This window comes from Mauremys reevesii, linkage group 10, assembly GCF_016161935.1.
Source record: "Mauremys reevesii isolate NIE-2019 linkage group 10, ASM1616193v1, whole genome shotgun sequence".
NCBI lineage: Eukaryota > Metazoa > Chordata > Testudines > Geoemydidae > Mauremys > Mauremys reevesii.
The window spans coordinates 17,998,818-18,016,539 of record NC_052632.1 but is presented as its reverse complement, the minus strand read 5'-3'; the positions used below and the strand labels follow the sequence as shown (position 1 = coordinate 18,016,539).

General features: G+C 40.6%; 1 protein-coding gene across 3 annotated transcripts in view; it reads right to left on the bottom strand.

The window, feature by feature from the left end:
- The window catches only part of HOMER2 (homer scaffold protein 2), a 116,014-nt gene that overhangs the window by 24,144 nt on the left and 74,148 nt on the right, over positions 1 to 17,722 (bottom strand). For 2 of the 3 annotated variants that reach the window (XM_039492571.1, XM_039492570.1), the window contains exons 4-6: positions 12,897 to 12,989; positions 6,720 to 6,859; positions 2,385 to 2,541 (exon numbers count right to left, since the gene is read on the bottom strand). In XM_039492571.1, the coding sequence (XP_039348505.1) occupies positions 2,385 to 2,541; positions 6,720 to 6,859; positions 12,897 to 12,989 (390 nt within the window). The remainder of the gene's footprint in view (positions 1 to 2,384; positions 2,542 to 6,719; positions 6,860 to 12,896; positions 12,990 to 17,722) is intronic. The other variant, XM_039492572.1, reaches the window with a different exon arrangement.

Sequence of the window (17,722 nt, the reverse complement as noted above, 5' to 3'; positions counted from 1 at the left end):
TGATTCTACACTTCTTCTAGCCACCTTTGGACTCAGATCTTGTGTGCTGCGCTGCTCCTAAGTCACCAGGCTCTCTCATTAATGTATTTTTAATTCTCAGTGTTGGGTTACTCTGGGACTGTACTTGGCATCATTTTAAGGCAGACCAATGTGCAAAACTGCCTAACCCAATTAACACAGGAGAAAGAATTTCCCAGCACCCCATACTGGTGCAGCACCAATGCCTATTGAGAAACCTACTTGAGAGAAGAAACAAAGAAGAATCTCTCTCTCTGCAGGAAGATCAATGACACTGTATGCAGACAGTGGGGCTATATGAACCACAGAAAGCATCTGACTGTTGGGCTATAGGTACCTTAACCACTGTGCCAGAATAAGGAAGCGTTTTGTGAACCTGCTCATTTTTGACTATACTTAGAGAGAAGTGGCACATTTGCACCTGGTCATGTCAATGAAAACAACTTTCCTATACAACATTACACAAAAGCAAAAAAAATTGAGTAAATAATTTATGTTGCATGCTATTCTATTTAACTGTAATCTACTATTTCGATCAGCTATTTCTCCCTTATACATAAAAGAAACCTTCACTGCTAGCCTTAACAATGAACTATTAACTCTTTGCTCTAGGAACCAGATTTATCTAACAACCTAATATTACTTTGATGCTAACAATTAGTGCCAGGCAATCTTGACACCCAGCATGGGTTAAGTGGTAGTCTAAATACAGAAAGCTTGTTGTGAAGCACTGATTTACTCTAGTGGAATTATCTCCACATTCTGACAGTGACCTCCCCAAACTGCACACAGATATAAAATCTCCATCTTGCAAAACAGAGTGAATTCCAATAGGCATTTTAGTGCCCTGACAGACAGGTAAGTCAGGTTACATCTGTCTATCAGTGGCACTCCCACAAGCTATAGCATTCTTCACCTGGAGCTAAATGGCATGCAAAAAGGAATGAAAGTCATACCTACCCCTGAAAACAATAGAAAATTTAAAAAAATCACTTGCAATCTGCTCTATACATTGAATGCCCCAGAGATCTGTATAAGTGAAAGGCAAAAACAGCAGCAATAACAGGCCCCAGCTTTTTGGAAAGTAGCTTAAGATCAATAGGCTGAAATTATCACTACAAGCAGTATTCACGGAAACTGAATTCCACTGTATTCAGCAGACTTGTACCAGTGCGTGGGCCAATTACAAGCTTTTGATAGATAGCACCATATTATTTTAGTGACAGTACAAGCTACTATTCTAAGCCAGGGTTTTTAAAAATCTAAATTTACATCTCCCAAGTGTTCTCTCTTGTGGTTCACATTCGATCCCTGTACTACAGTGCTGTGAAAATTACACACTCGGTAAGGAAGGGAAAAAGGCTTTTGGCAACAATCTCCAACAGGCTTATGGAGTTGAAATACGCGGCTTTGAAGCTGGTGGGCCTGATTCTCAGCCTGGCTCCTCCTCCTCCCTTTTTGTGCTTGCAGTATTGTGGGTACAACTCATGTCTTCACTTAGCTGTATGATTTTGAGATTTTATTGGGATTATTGGGTTAAATCAGCCACCTTACCACAATGAGTGAGCTCAAGGCATCAATATACTATAGCTAAATAACTTATGAGAAGAGTACACTATGGCAATCATCTTCATTGGAGTTCTCTTTCCTCGCATCCTACCCAACAGCAAGGACAGACAGTATTATAGCTCCACCAACCAGTCAGCATGGAATCTTGAGTGATATGCAAATCCCAGCCCACCTACTGGCTCCCAGTTCTTTGCCTCCTGCATGCTGGAAGCAAGGAGACGTAGCCATCTCAGTCTCCTCTACTCCATTCTTCCTCTCTTTCTGCTTTCTAGCACAAGAAAATACAATGAAGTAGCAGAGAAGCCAGGATAGACAGAGAAGAACAACACACGAGTACAAAAGAGATGCCATTGCCGTCTCTGTTCTGCCCAGGCTGAGAGAAGAGGAGCATCGGAAAAGGTTTAGAAAGAACCATATTAAGGATTTTTAAAGCTTAATAATATTACAATAAATATATATTATTTCAAAATGATAATTCAAAAAGAGTTTGGGTCTGGATTTTATAACTGGTGGGAATCTGAACTGTGTTTTTTGCTTCTGACCCTTGGTACTGCTGCTGACTGCCCTCCTCTGCTTTGTTCAGTGCTTGGCTGCAGAGTCCTCAGTAGCTTTTGGTTAGTATTTGGACAACCTAGTACTGCTGGTGATGTTTGTAAATATCATACAGCATGGGCTGTCTGTGAGGACATTGGCTTGGGGCAAGGAGAAATAGGAGAGGAGTCCCCAAGCCAGGGTTCTCTGGCATTTCAAATGGTGCTCTGGGGTTCATTTTATTCTACTTAACCCACTCACGTTACCTTGTTCCTGAGTTGATCATTCTCTTCCTTGCATTCTGAAAACTGTTTTTTCCAGTGCTCTACACTGGCAGCAGATTCTTGGAGTGCAGAGGTCAGCCTGGCATTGCTCTCCCTCAGAGTCTGCAGTTCTGTTTCCCATTTCTTTACATTGGAAGAACTGAAAACAACAGACTAGAGTTAGATTCACTAATGTTTTAGTTCCATTTAGCGCTCTGTGAGAACACCTGATTGCAACAATGGGTGGCAAGCTGAATTAGATACAGTATCCTAGCGGAATGACCACTGCACATTGACCCTCTGTCAGAGAATATCAGACCTGCTCAAGTGTATACGATCACTTATCTCTAATGAACAGTCCACAGACAATACAAGTCCTAAAGCTACTACATCTAGCATAATAGATGCTCTATTAATTCAAGTAGGAGGAGCTTGTGCTTTTGGAATCAAAAGTACTATTGTCAGTCCCAGATGTGAGGTTTAGTTTAGATGTGTGGTGTTTGCAATTGTAGCTGTGAATTGTTAAACAGTGGCTGCATTTCAGGTGGTACCTACACATAGTGTACATATCAGTTTATAAAGCATGTTTTGATCATCCAGGATGAAAGATAATACTATAGTATTTTATATAGTAGGCCAAGAAATATAGATATACTCTGTAGGTAAAATACTTTCACTTCTTTTGTTTGATTTTAAATATCTATAAAATATTACTGTTGAAGAACTAAACGACCCCGGACCTTCCAAGCTCCTGAAGTAAAGGGTGAGTGATGTGCCTTTTAAAGAGCTGAGGGACAATGGGTGGAGGAAACTGAAAGCTCCTAGTATCTCAGTTACTAGCCTGTAGAAGTGACTACAGCCACTAGGAATAAAAAAATTATCCCATTAAAAATTAAAAGGAGGGTTGAAGTACTTCACCTATCAGGAATGGTCTCGATAATACTTAGTCCTGCCATGAGTGCAGGGGACTGGACTAGATGACCTCTCAAGGTCCCTTCCAGTTCTATAATTCTATGATTCATACACACTGTATGCAACCTTGAATAGGACCAATCCTTTTCAACTTATTCATAAATGATCTGGAGAAAGGGGTAAACAGCAAGGTTGCAAAGTTTGCAGATGATACTAAACTGCTCAAGATAATTAAGACCAAAGCAGACTGTGAAGAACTTCAAAAACATCTCACAAAACTAAGTGATTGGGCAACAAAATAGCAAATGAAATTTAATGTGGATAAATGTTAAGTAATGCACATTGGAAACAATAACCCCAACTACACATATAATATGATTGGGGGCTAATTTAGTTACAACTAATCAGGAAAGAGATCTTGGAGTCATCGTGGATAGTTCACGTCCACGCAGTGTGCAGTGGCAGTCAAAAAAGCGAATAGGGTGTTAGGAATCATCAAAAAAGGGATAGAGAATAAGATGGAGAATATCTTATTGCCCTTATATAAATCCATGGTATGCCCACATCTTGAATACTGCGTACAGATGTGGTCTCCTAATCTCAAAAAAGATACACTGGCATTAGAAAAAGTTCAGAGAAGGACAACTAAAATGATTAGGGGTTTGGAACAGCTCCCATAGGAGGAGAGATTAAAGAGGCTAGGACTTTTCAGCTTGGAAAAGAAGAGACTAAGGGGGGATATGATACACACATATAAAATCATGAGTGGTGTGGAGAAAGTGAATAAGGAAAAGTTATTTACTTGTTCCCATAATATAAGAACTAGGGGCCACCAAATGAAATTAATGGGCAGCAGGTTTAAAACAAATAAAAGGAAGTTCTTCTTCACACAGTGCACAGTCAATCTGTTGAACTCCTTGCCTGAGGCGGTTGTGAAGGCTAAGACTATAACAGGGTTTAAAAGAGAACTAGATAAATTCATGGAGGTTAAGTACATTAATGGCTATTAGCAAGAATGGGTAAGGAATGGTGTCCCTAGCCTCTGTTTGGCAGAGGGTGGAGATGGATGGCAGGAGAGAGATCACTTGATCATTACCTGTTAGGTTCACTCCCTCTGGGGCACCTGGCATTGGCCACTGTCAGTAGACAGGATACTAGGCTGAATAGACCTTTGATCTGACCCAGTATGGCCATTCTTATGTTCTTATATAACCTTTGAATCGCTTATCGCAGGGGTCAGCAACCTTCAGCACGCGGCCCAACAGGGTAATCCACTGGCGGGCCGTGAGACATTTTGTTTAAGTTGACCGTCCGCAAGCATGGCCCACCGCAGCTCCCAGTGGCCGTGGTTTGCCATTCCCGGCCAATGGGAGCTGCGGGAAGTGGCGGCCAGCACACCAATGGGAGCTGCGGGGGGCCATGCCTGCGGACGGTCAACACAAACAAAATGTCTTGCGGCCCTCCAGCAGATTACCCTGATGGGCCGCGTGCCAAAGATTACTGATCCCTGGCTTAATGTATCATATGGCTTACATTGCTTTTTTTTTTTTTTTTTTTAAATAATTTTTTTTAAAAAGCAACTTGTGACCCTGATATTTTTTTCCTTTTCATGGCCACTCATGGGCATATTCGTATGCTAGAGGCAGATGTGGCAAATAAGTTCCAAGAAGAGAATTACGGCATATTAATGTCACTGCTTAGAGCATTCCAACTTTTTATTTTACTATGGCTACAAATTACAGTGATTTGCCTTTTCAAATAATTTATTAAATCAAATGGTACAAAATGTGATTTCAAGGCACATAGGGCACATTTTTAAAGTGGTGCACAAAGTTTTTTTAGAAAGCTATGGAAAGTTAAATTTATTTCATTCATTTTTTATGATGAACTGATCTCTTTTGTGCTTTTACATACCCTCACCTGTTTTCACAGATAAAGTACACCCACTGAAACTAAAAGAAGAGAAAATTGGCTTCACACAATATCAGCAGTAATTGCTCCCCTATGGCCTAAATGTTATCTGCATTCTTAAATATTATCTGCATCGCCACGTTGATGGTTGGCAATGTGATCTGGTATCACTAGCACAGAAGAGTTTACCTCATCATGCACCAAATCAGAAAGAAACAAAGTGTTAAATCTCCCAATTTGACAAAAGTACCTACTAAAGTCAGCTCATTCAATCATCTAATATGTGGTTTTAAATTGATGCAATAACATCTGAATAATTTCTGCTAATACTATTAGCCTAGATATTATAAGCTATGACTATTTAATATTCAGTGGTCTAAATTGTATAAGCAAACCTTTGATGATTTATTAATGTAAAAGAAAAAATATATACATTTTAAACCTTTAAAGGGGAGACATTTTAGCAGTACATCAAAATTCCTCCTAATCTGCCAGCAATTTAAAGTTCACATGTGAAAAAAAGCTTTTTTTTTTCTTTAGGAACACAAGTAAATTAGAAATGAATGAAGAGGTTTGAGAGCCACATGCAGTTCACTCTGGTACGTGTATGCCCCTGTGATGAGGCACCTGCCCCACACTGGGCTGGGGTTAATAAAGCCCTAGGGAGGCTGCGCAAGAGGCAGCCAATCAGAGAAAGGCTGAAGGGAGCAGCCAAGCAGGGCCAAGCAGGACCATATAAAAAGGGAGCTATAGGGCAGAGAAGGGCAGTTCTCTGCTGGGAGCCCAGGGAAGAAGGACTGTGTCTCTGTAGGGCTGAGAGACCTGCCAGTACCCTGGACAGAGCAGTGCTTCTAGCAGGGACCAGAAGAGCGAGAAACATCTTCTGGCTGGCTGCTGGGGTTTTTAGGCTGAGGCCCTGAGGAAAGGACAAAGAGGATGCTGGGGCCACAAGGAAGTGGCCAGACAAGTCACTGTAGTAGTCACTAAGGGAAGTGGCTGAACAGCAGACTGCAGGTCCCCGGTGGGCTGTGTCGCTGAAGAGGACACCACAGTCCTTGGAGAGATGTAGGTCCTAGAGCAGGAGTGACGCTGGTGAGGCACCACCCAAAGAGGGCACACTAACATACAGACCTAATTCCCATGACAGCCAGCAGGAAGTGCCAGAGTGGTGAGTGAACCCTGTTACAGCCCCTTATTGCTACAGGAATAACACACGACTGTATGTGCTATGCTTAAATAGGACATCGATTATTTTTATTTCCGTTTACAATAACGTGGGTAATAGGCAGGCAATAACACAGATCCCACTACCACTTTTTTTTTTATCATCTTCCAATTTTTTTTTTATACAAGTTGTTACTGTATCTACTTGGTATTTGCCTTTTAGCAAGTATAGTAATTATTAGGTCAGATAGCGGTTTCCTATTGAGCCATCCCTGGATATGTATATGTAACCACTCCCAAAGAGTTACTGCACAGGCATTCAGTGCAATTTAGATATTACAAGAGATTCACCTTTGGGCTAGAGCAATTTTCAGTTTGTCATTCTCACTTTTCAGATGTGCATCAGCAGAGTCACCATGAGATGCCTTCTCATCATCTGTTCCATTTATGCTGGATGCCCGAGTAAAAGATGGTGTTTCACGTCCAGATTCCTGCAGCACAATCCACAGATTAGTGTTAACATAAAATCGTGGAAATGTAGGGCTAGAAGGGACCTTGAGCGTTTATCAAGTCCAGGCCCCTGTGCTGAGGCAGGACCACATAAACACAGACCATCCCTCACAGGTGTTTGTTCTTAAAAATCTGCAATGAGGGGGATTCCACAATCTCCTTGGAAGCCTATTCCAGATCTTAACTACCCTTATAGTTAGAAAGTTTGTCCTAGTAACTAACCTAAGTCTCCCTCGCTATAGAGTATGCCCATTACTTCTTGTCTTGCCTTCAGTGGACATGGAGAACAATTGATCTCCGAGTCTATCCTCTTTATAACAGCCCTTAACATATCTGAAGACTCATCATACCCCTCTTCAATCTTCTTTTTCAAGAGAAAGCATGTTCAGTGTGACCCAGAAACCTCTTGGTGCCAACTGGCAGAGTGTACAAGGATGTTCATAGAGTTTTACCAGGATCCCGTGGCAGATGTATGTATATTAAATTTACCAGAAGGTGGCATGTGAGGTATATACCAAGAACCAAGAGCCCACGGGTCGTCATAATAATTGTGAAATGTATGTGTGCATAATATTTAAGGAATTATGTATCGGTACAGAAAATTTTCATCGTAAGGTATGAGACTTAAAGCATGTCACCAGAAGGTGACAAACAAGTTTCTGTCATGTAGGAGAGGAAAAACATGCTTATCTCTCTCTGGCTGCTCATGTGTCTATTCTGTATTGTCCGCTTTGCAGTGGAGGCCTATTTGCATTACTGAGCCTGATGCTAAGCAGAAGATTGCAGATTCAACAAGAGAGGAAAGCTGCAGGAAAAAACAAAAAAAGCATGAGGATATCCCATTTACAAGTAAAGACAATGGATGTTTGGGGCATAACTGGGGGTACTGAGGTACATTCCGGATCCTTCACGAAGGAGACAAAACTGTCAGCATGTTCTGCCTTGTGAAAGGAGGATCATGGCCAACCTGGCTGAAAAATACTGCAAAGACTTTGGATGAGCTAAATTTAATTAGACAGAACAGTATCTTGGTAGTTAAGTCTAGGATTTAAAATGCACGTTATGATTTTATTTTACATGCAACTATTTGTTTCCAATATTTTACTTGCTACTTCTCAAATCTCTGTATTTCGTTAAGTAAATTCTTACTAGTTTTCACTATAAACATTATTTAAGTGCTGTGTGTCAAATCGAGTGGTGACCTGAAGGGAAGCTAGTAAGCTGGTGTGGACTACTATGTTGGGAGCAGAAAATCTGTGAATAGTAGACGAGAATCTGGTCACTCTAGGGGGACTCTCGGAGAGCTATAGGATTAGAGTGTGCCTAACAGGAAGAGAGAGAGAGCAGGGCCTATGTTGCCCGTGGCCCCTGGAGTTAGAGAGCTGACCCCAGCAGGCACGGACAAGCCTGCCTCACGCTAAGGGCAGGTAGTAATGAGGAGCTTTGCAATCTTGGGAACCCCTGGGGAAGTGTGACTCCGTTTTTAAAAAGCTTTTCCTCATATATCAGGCTCTCTAATCCATTTATTATTTTTGTTGCTCTCCTCTGGACTCTCTCCAATTTATCCACATCCTTCCTGAAGTGCGGTGCCCAGAACAGCACACCACACTCAAGCTGTGGCCTCACCAGTGTCGAGTAGAGTGGGACAATTACCTCCCAGGTCTTACAAATGATACTCCTGTTAATGTACCCTAGAATATTAGCCTTTTTTGCAACTGCATCACAGTTTTGACACATTCAATTTGTGACCTACTGTAACCCCCAGAATCCTTTTTAGCCGCACTACCACCTAGTCAGTTATTCCCCATTTTGAAGTTGTACATTTAATTTTTCCTTCCCAACTGTAGTTGTTGGCACTTCTCTTTACTGAATTTCACCTTGTTGATTTTATACACATTCCTCAATTTGTCAAGGTCATTTTCAATTCTACTCCCGTCCTCCAAAGTGCTTGCAACCCCTCTAGGTCTGATGTCATCTGCAAATTTTAGAAGCATACTCTCCACTCCATTATCCAAGTAACTAATGAAAATACTGAATAGTATCAGACCCAGTGGGAACCCACTAGAAATGCCCTCCCAGTTTGACAGCAAACTTCTGATAACTACCTCTGAGTACGGTCTTTCAACCAGCTGTGCACCTTACACTAATTTTATCTAGACCACATTTCCCTAGTTTGCTTATGAGAATGTCAAAAGCCTTAAAAAATAAAGATAAACAACATCTACTTCTTCCCCCTATCTACTAGGCCAGTAACCCTGTCAAAGAAGGAAATTAGGTGGTTTGGCATGATTAGTTCTTGAAAAATCCATGCTGGCTATTCCTTATAACTCTATTATCCCTCTGGGTACTTACAAACTGATTGTTTCATAATTGGTTTCAGTAGCTTTCCAGGTATCGCAGTGAGGATGACCGGTGTATAATTGTCCCCCACACAGCATCTTTGTTTCCCTTTTTAAACATATGCCTACTTCCCTACCACTCAAAAAAACTCAGTCACTGAAAGCATTTACTTTCGTGACATAACATCCTAGGTACATGACACGAAATGCAATGGCAGATTGCCTGGCATGGCCTATTTGAGGTAATGCTGTTGTCTGGGATGCCACTGTTTGTGACCCAGACAAAGAAGTAAAAAAGTTTCTCTTCTTATCAAAATGCAGTCCTATCTTTATCTTCACATTGACTTTATCGGTACAAGTAAATATAGGCATCATAAGAGGTCACATTATATACCATGTCATGTTATATATTTGCACTAAGCAAGAACATTTCTGATTCCCTTTAAGTAATGACAGATAGCTTCCTACCTGAGCCTAGTGATACCACCAGTGTGCACAAGTAGTCATTGGGACTGGTGAGTAGTGACCCTGACTTCTGTGCTATTTGTCACCTTGTCCCATGTCAAGTCAGTGAGACCAGGAAATAAAAACCAGTCTCTTACAGCTCTCACATGTATCACATCTTTATAGCATACTCGACTATACACATATTGTAACAGTAGAGGTAATATTTAAAGAAGAACATTTAAAACACAGAACAGTAATAACTATCACAATGAAGTGCCCTGGGGGCAAAAGGCGGTCTCTTTTCAAAGAGAAAAAATATAATGATTTACAAAATTGTAGTTTGCAGAATTTTCCAGAAGAATATTTTAAAATCAGTTTAAGCTACTGGAGCAAAGAAACACTACTGGAAGTTGTGAAGTACAAACTTTCCTACTCCCCAGAGACTGACATCACACACTTTTTAGCAGTCGTCAGTTAGCTTCCTTTGCTCTACATTAGACTCAATGGCCACGATTTTTTTTTGTTTTTATTTTTTAAAAGCATCTAATGTCAGGCTTCTAAGTCTGGTTTAGGGACCTAAACAAGGGGATTGATTTTCAGAAGAAATGAACACTAAGCAGTTCTCTCTGATGTCATAAAGGCTCTTCTGATTGTGCAGTTGAAGTAATCACTAAATAGAAGTTATTCTAACTTTCCTCCAAAGCAACACTTATGCAAAACACAATGAATGAGTTCCCATTAAACAAGGATTAATTCTCAGCTAGCTGTAGACTTCCTGAAATTATAATGAATTATTGTAAGGGACTGTGACAAAGCTTGTGATAAAACTTGATTTCATCATATTCTAACAAAAACAATTAACAGTGGGTACCAGTGGCATTTTTCTAAACTAAACTGCCCCAGAGGAGGAGTACTTGTGGCATCTTAGAGACTAACAAATTTATTTGCGCATAAGCTTTTGTGGGCTAAAACCCACTTCATCAGATGCATGAAGTGGAAAAGACGTTAGGTTTGTGTGTATACACACACACACACACACACACCCCATGAAAAGATGGGGGTTGCCATACTAACTCTAACGAGACAAATCAATTAAGGTGGGCTATTATCGGCAGGAGAAAAAAACCTTATAGTGATAATCAGGATGGCCCATTTCAAACAGTTGACAAGAAGGCAGGAGTGAAAGTAGAAATAGGGACTTACCGGTATGGGGCTGGGGTGGGGCTGGCTCTGGCCCCTGGAAGGGGCGGGGCCTCGGGCGGAAGGGACGGGGATGGGGGTGGTCAGAGCCAGCCCCAGACCACCCTGTACCAGTAAGTGCCACCTCCCTCCCCCGCCAGGGTAGCAGCGGCAGCTGGGGGCTCCGGCAGCAGTTTAAAGGGCCCAGGGCTCAGCCGCTGCTATGGCCCTGGCCCTTTAAACTGCTGCCGGAGCCCCTGGCTGCTGCTGCTTCCCCAGGGCTCTGAGGGCTATTTAAAGAGCCCAGGGCTCCCCTGCCTCTACTGCCCCGGGCCCTTTAAATAGCCGCCGGAGCCCTGGGGTAGCAGCAGCAGCTGGGAGCTCTGGCAGCAGTTTAAAGGACCGAGGCCGCAGAGGCAGCCCTGGGCACTTTAAATAGCTCCCGGAGCCCCACCGCTACTCCAGGGCTCTGGGGGCTAGTTACATGGCCCAGGACCCCCCTGCTTCTACCAGCCCATTAAATAGCCCCCAGAGCCCTGGGGTAGTGGCAGTGGGGCTCCAGGGGCTATTTAAAAGGGCCCAGGGCAGTAGAGGCAGCGGGAGCCACAGCCCTTTAAATAACCCTGGGAGCCCCGCTGCCGCTACCCCAGGGCTCCAGCAGCGGGGCTCTGGCGGCAATTTAAAGGGCCTGGGGCTCCAGCGGCAGCTGGAGCCCCAGGCCCTTTAAACTGCTGTCTGGGGAAGCCAGGCCACCCTGGTACGGTGCACTGGTTCTTGCTGATATGCCGTACCGGGGCATACTGGCTTACTTTCACCTCTACAAGAAGGTGTGAGTAACAGTAGGGGGGAAAATTAGCATGGGGAAATAGTTTTTACTTTGTGTCATGACCCATCCCCTCCCAGTCTTTATTCAAGCCTAATTTAATGGTCTCCAGTTTGCAAATTGACATACAGACCTAAGGTAGCAATTCTTCAACAAAAACACTTCAAAAACAGACTCCAATGAGAAACTGCAGAACTGGAATTAATTTGCAAACTGGACACCATTAAATTAGGCTTGAGTAAAGACTGGGAATGGGTCAGTCATTACACAAACTAAAAATTATTTCCCCATGCTAATTTTCCCCCTACTGTTACTCACACCTTCTTGTCAACTGTTTGAAATGGGCCATCTTGATTATCACTACAAAAGTTTTTTTTCTCCTGCTGATAATAGTCCACCTTGATTGATTATTCTCATTATAGTTGGTATGGCAACACCCATTTTTTTCATGTTCTCCGTGTATATATATCTTCCTACTGTATTTTCCACTGCATGCATCCAGTGGGTGGTTTTAGCCCACGAAAGCTTATGCTCAAATAAATTTGTTAGTCTCTAAGGTGCCACAAGTACTCCTGTTCTTTTTGCTGATACAGACTAACACAGCTACCACTCTGAAACCTGTCCCAGACAGGTGTACTCCATGGACATACATTAAAAACTCCCTTTCCACCAGTCACCACGAGTAAGGGATGGTAAAGCCTTAGCTGTAGACAAACTATAGTCACCCAAAATCTATGAATCACTTGGATAATGAAATACATGAGAACTCAAACTATGTTAGCTACATGATATCATACAAACTGATCTCTAACACAGTCCCAACCACACACAAAAATAGGTTGGGCAACTGGCCCAAGCAAGTGTTACAACAGATTCCATTTATTTATTGCTGAAATACTGCAGTGAGGCAAGGTCCTCAGTGACCACCACAATGAAGAACTATCAGAGAATATATAGATGACCTTGTTATTTTAAAAAATTATTATAACTCAGTAACTTCCTGAAAAGACTATTATATTTAAATGAGAAAGAGAAGGAGAGAGAGCACACAAGAAAAAGAAGTCCTCCAGCAATGTTAAAGACCAGTAGTTAACAATGATATTTAACAATCTTCTTTGCTGACACTTTAAACTAGCTGCCAGAAGCAGGTATATTCCACTGCTGAATCTAGTCTCAAATCATTTTTCCTCCATGTGCGTGTGTATATAACATTACAGAAAAGTGACTTACTTGGGAATGATTGCTTGAGGTCTCAATTTTCTCTTGAGATCTGTCTCTTGCTAGTTTGGCAGCTTCTTTTACATCCTGGAATTTCTCTGCAAACTGCCGAATGCATGAAGGATATTTATTAAAATAATTTAGGACACATTAATTGTTCAGAATAGTATCTTTATATGGTTTCTTTGTAGTCCACAAAACCCCATGACCATACAATCGCTTATGGGAATTTTTAAATTTTAGATATGAAACATTAAGTGTGTGCTTGATTTGAATTAGAAACAGATTCCCTTAGAAGGGATGGCAGTCACTGTTTTCAAAGCAGGGCAATATCTCCATAGTTTCTTTAGAAATTACTAATAAAAGTCTGTGGGGAAAAGTGAACGTGGTTTTTTTTTAAATGTTCATCATCTATTAAAGTTTGAGGATAAAAGATGTAGGTTTAGATTAAGGGTTATCAAATGTCTTTTGTTCTGAAGGGAAAGGCAATTGAAGGAAAGAATATAAATGAGCTTGAGACACATTTGGGGGATTGAGGACAGGGTGTCATAAAGGAACAGGAAGGTGAAATTAAGGTAATAACCCCTGCGAATGTGGGAGCAAATGGCCTCTCTCTTAAAAGTCTCATTATCTTATGGCTGATAAAAATAAAGATATTAGACAATGGTTGAAGACATAAAAGCTTTGGATGTTTTTGTTCACATAACATCTTAATTCAAATCCCCAGGGAAAAATGCAGTAAAGATTCTATAGTTAAATCTAAAGATGGGATTTTCAAAACCAAGTTCCAGTAGGCTTTGTTCTTCTGAATTACCTTGGTGCTTTTGAAAGGCCCATCCTAAAGCCTTATAAATCAAAAGGCCTCATTCTGCTCTTTTGGTCTTATATGCAAACCCCAATCATTAACACAACCATTTAATTTTGTGGGTCCTGCCCCAAAAAACACAGTTGCAAGAGGTGGGGAAGGGAGACATTTAAATAAAAAGTATTCAGTATGAGGGAGGGTGTCTGTAACACTTTGACTGTGTCTTTCACGTCTACCAAAGGCAGTTCAAACTTACATGAATTTACTGTGGAGAAATTTTTAATATTGGAAAGAGAAGACAACATGAAACTTGCTCAACGGTCAGCCATATTTCCTTCCAGACAGGTATATTCCCCTCCCTAAATAGCATCCAAGATGTAGAAGCCACATTTTATTACTTCAGTGTAGCTCATTCTCCCTCCTTCCAATATTGATTTCTTTAAAATCATCTGAATAGATCATTTTATTAAGCACCTCTCCACTGAAACAACTGGGCATGGCAGAGCGATGGTTGAGAATATATATATAATGAAAAACAACTATAAATAACTAAAAACACAACAAACATTCAAATGTGATTAAAAACTACACTTACACTAAAATCCAGGAACAGAAGGGAAACTATATGCGAGAAAGGGACAAGGGGAGTGTTAGCAGGGGGGAAAAGGGGTGTCACAATAAAAATATATCTTGAAAAGAAAGATGTTTAAAGGAGGGGAGGGATGGACTGAGAGGGATTATAAAGAGGGAGTACCAAAGGGAAAACTCAGTCATCTGTGAAGTACAATGGTGAAATCCCTAAAAAGCGTTGTCAAAACAAAAAGTACCCCTCGGGAAGAAGGTTAAAAGAGGCACAAATATGGCCGCAGACTACACCCCTAATAAAACCACATGATTCAACTCTTCAAAATTATATCAAGTCTATCCAAAGGCATTACAATGGCTAACATTCAGCACTTTTATCACACATTCCATCCCAAGATCTCAAAGTTCTTGCACACATTCATGAATTCAGTCACACGACAACTCTATCAGGTGGGTAAGTACTGTCACCACAAATTTACAAGGATGGTAGCTGAAGCAGAGAGAGAGATGACTTGTTCAAGACCACACAGGGATTTGATATATGCTTCAGCAGCTGACACATTTACTGTGGGGTTCTTACACCTTTCTCTGGTAGTGTCCATTGTCAGAGACAAGATACTGGACTATCCTGAACAACATTACATTACATATACACATTCTATTTTATATATATATATATATATATATATATATATATGTTATATATATATATATACATATATACATACACACACACACACACACATACACACACGGAGATTGCTGCTAGAACATTGGAAAATCATTAGTTTTATCAATTACCATAATTCAGCTCTTATGCAAGCCTAGAAAAAAAACTGCATCGGTAGTTAACACATTATATAAAACACACACACACACACAGTGAGTGGAAATTACCATTAAACGTATGTCATCGTAGGATTCCATTGGATGGGCACGCATGTGCTTAAAGCCAAGGGGAATTTCAGATATAATATAGAAAGAGTTGTGAATATGATCTGTGACGGTACATATGAAAACACTGAACTACAGAGTCCAGCCACCTTCAGGTAGAGTTGCATATGAAAAGAGTTTACTATTTGAGGGAACATACAGGTAGTATATATGTGATTCAACTGTATCTGTAGACCTATAACACTCACTGAATACAACTGCACTATGTTTTTTGTCCTTGAGTCATGAAACCCTGGCTTTTCTAGGTATTTTCTAGGTAAAATACATTTTATGTTGCAACTGTTGTTACACCAAAACATCTATAGGAAGATTATTTCTAGCACACTGTGTCAAAAATAAGCTCCAGACTTGGGTATCTTTAAGTCAGCATACAGTTTATATTGTTTATTGAGTCTCTCTCTTACAATAAATCTGTATCAAAATTCCTGAGTCTAAGTGCACTAGAAAAAAAGATGAAAAACTGGAAAAAAGTAATCTTTCAAAATTGATTTCTGAAACTATCCTCATAATGGACACAGATGACCGCTCTGAAAAATAATGTGTTCTGTGACGAGAACATTTTCCACAGTTCCATATAAAAACATGTGAATATATGAAACACCCTCCCCACATTCTTTAAAATATAATCAACAATGATCTCAGTCTAGTTGTGTGATTTTTAGTCAAGGCTAAAGTTTACTAATAAATTTTATTTAAATAAATGTGCTTCTAGCAGCAAAGACCAACAAAGGAATTGTCCGCCAACTTAAAGGGACATCTTCACTTTAAAAACAGTCACATTTCTGAATTATTTTTACTCACTACTGTGGCTAGAGTTAAAGGTTATTGTAACCGAAATTATAATGAAAAATATTCTCTATTTGTTCAGTTTGTTACTTTATGCATTTGTTAGCATTCTGTGCATAAACAGTTTTGCTGTTTCCTCTTTAGAAATGTCTTTTTTCTGCCTAATTTATACCTGTTGGATTCCACTAAACAATCTCTGCTTTTCACTGTTTGATAGGTGCACTTAGCTCTTGTGAGAAATGAAAGACTTACACCTGACTGTTCTTCTAACTATGTAGCCATTGTAGTGGCAGACTAAACTTCTGTACCATTTCCAGTGCCAATTGCTACATCAGCAACAGACAAGACATTTCTGAGGGAAGTTACAGAGTGTCTGTGGAACTTCTGTGGCATTGGTAATGAATGTATACCCAATCCATTGTCGGCTACAGAATCACAGGGATCCTGTTTTCTGAGAATTGTTAATATATTATGCCCCCTGACCACTACCCATTGGTATTAAAACCTGTGTGTCACTTCTGTGATCTGGACAGGCCATGAGTCATTAAACCAGCATAACAGCTGGTTGCTTTTAATGTGTACTTTGTAATGAAAATGGTTAATTGTAAGCTTAGCAAGATCCTACTAAATATATTTTAAACAAAGAAATGTAAGTAGTGAGTGAGATTTTCTAGAGGGTGGAGATAATGTTTAGTTATTTAAAGTCTTTCAAAAAGTTGCCTCATTCCTCATCCACTCTTCTTTTCCCCTACTGCCACTGCTGTAGCTATTTCAAATCAACTCTTTTGGGCTGACAAACCTATCCTAAATTAGCAAAGGAAGGGAGAAAGGGGAGGAGGTAGAAGGTAATCATTGCTGCAGGTTTGAAAGTACATTTCAGAGCCAGCCCCAGCTTCTGCAGCCAGTTATGAATTATACATGACATCTCACAGCACTCCAGCAAACTGTGGGCACAGGCTGCATTAAAGGAAGGATTTGTTGCTACTAAATCTTGACAAGTGTTTTTGGTCTTGGGCAGGAGTAGCATACAAATGCTATATTTGGTTATGAATCTCCCCTGCTGATATTTAATGGGGAATTGAACATGCTAATAGGTGTCTCATAATATGAATTATTTGAAAGTCACTTGAATCTGTAGATAGTCAGCCACAGAAATATGTATTTTCGTAGATGTTACGTTTTACATGTATAGGTTTTACATTTCTGCTGTTATGTTTTATTCCTCCTAAGTACAAGTTGTGCCAGTGCCAGAGCTATAAAGCAGCTGCCCCCCCGGGATCCCCCAACCAGTCTCATTTATATTTAATTGCCAGCTCATTTTGCAGGAAGCTCTTGGAAACTAGGCTGCATGAAATTTGCCATTTATGTTTTGTGAATGAGTTAAGATAATGGCCCACAATTAATGAGTGGCTCATTCTGGCGATTCTCTTTGCTATACCAGTTCAGGCACGCCATGTCACGTCTCTATCATCAAATGGATTGGCAGAGAAGTTAGGAGAAACAGCAAAGAATTCAATTAAAAAAAGCTCTGGTGGGCAGAAGAAAGCCATTGCTAAAATATCACAACACGCCTCACTATGGTTCTTTATGAAGATCACCAGCTTAGAAACTACCGGGCTGAAAGCAAACACCTATTGCCAATAAGCTTCTTAGGCAAACAATTAACCCCGAAGTAGTTACAAGAGAGCTGTATGTCAGGAAACAGGAA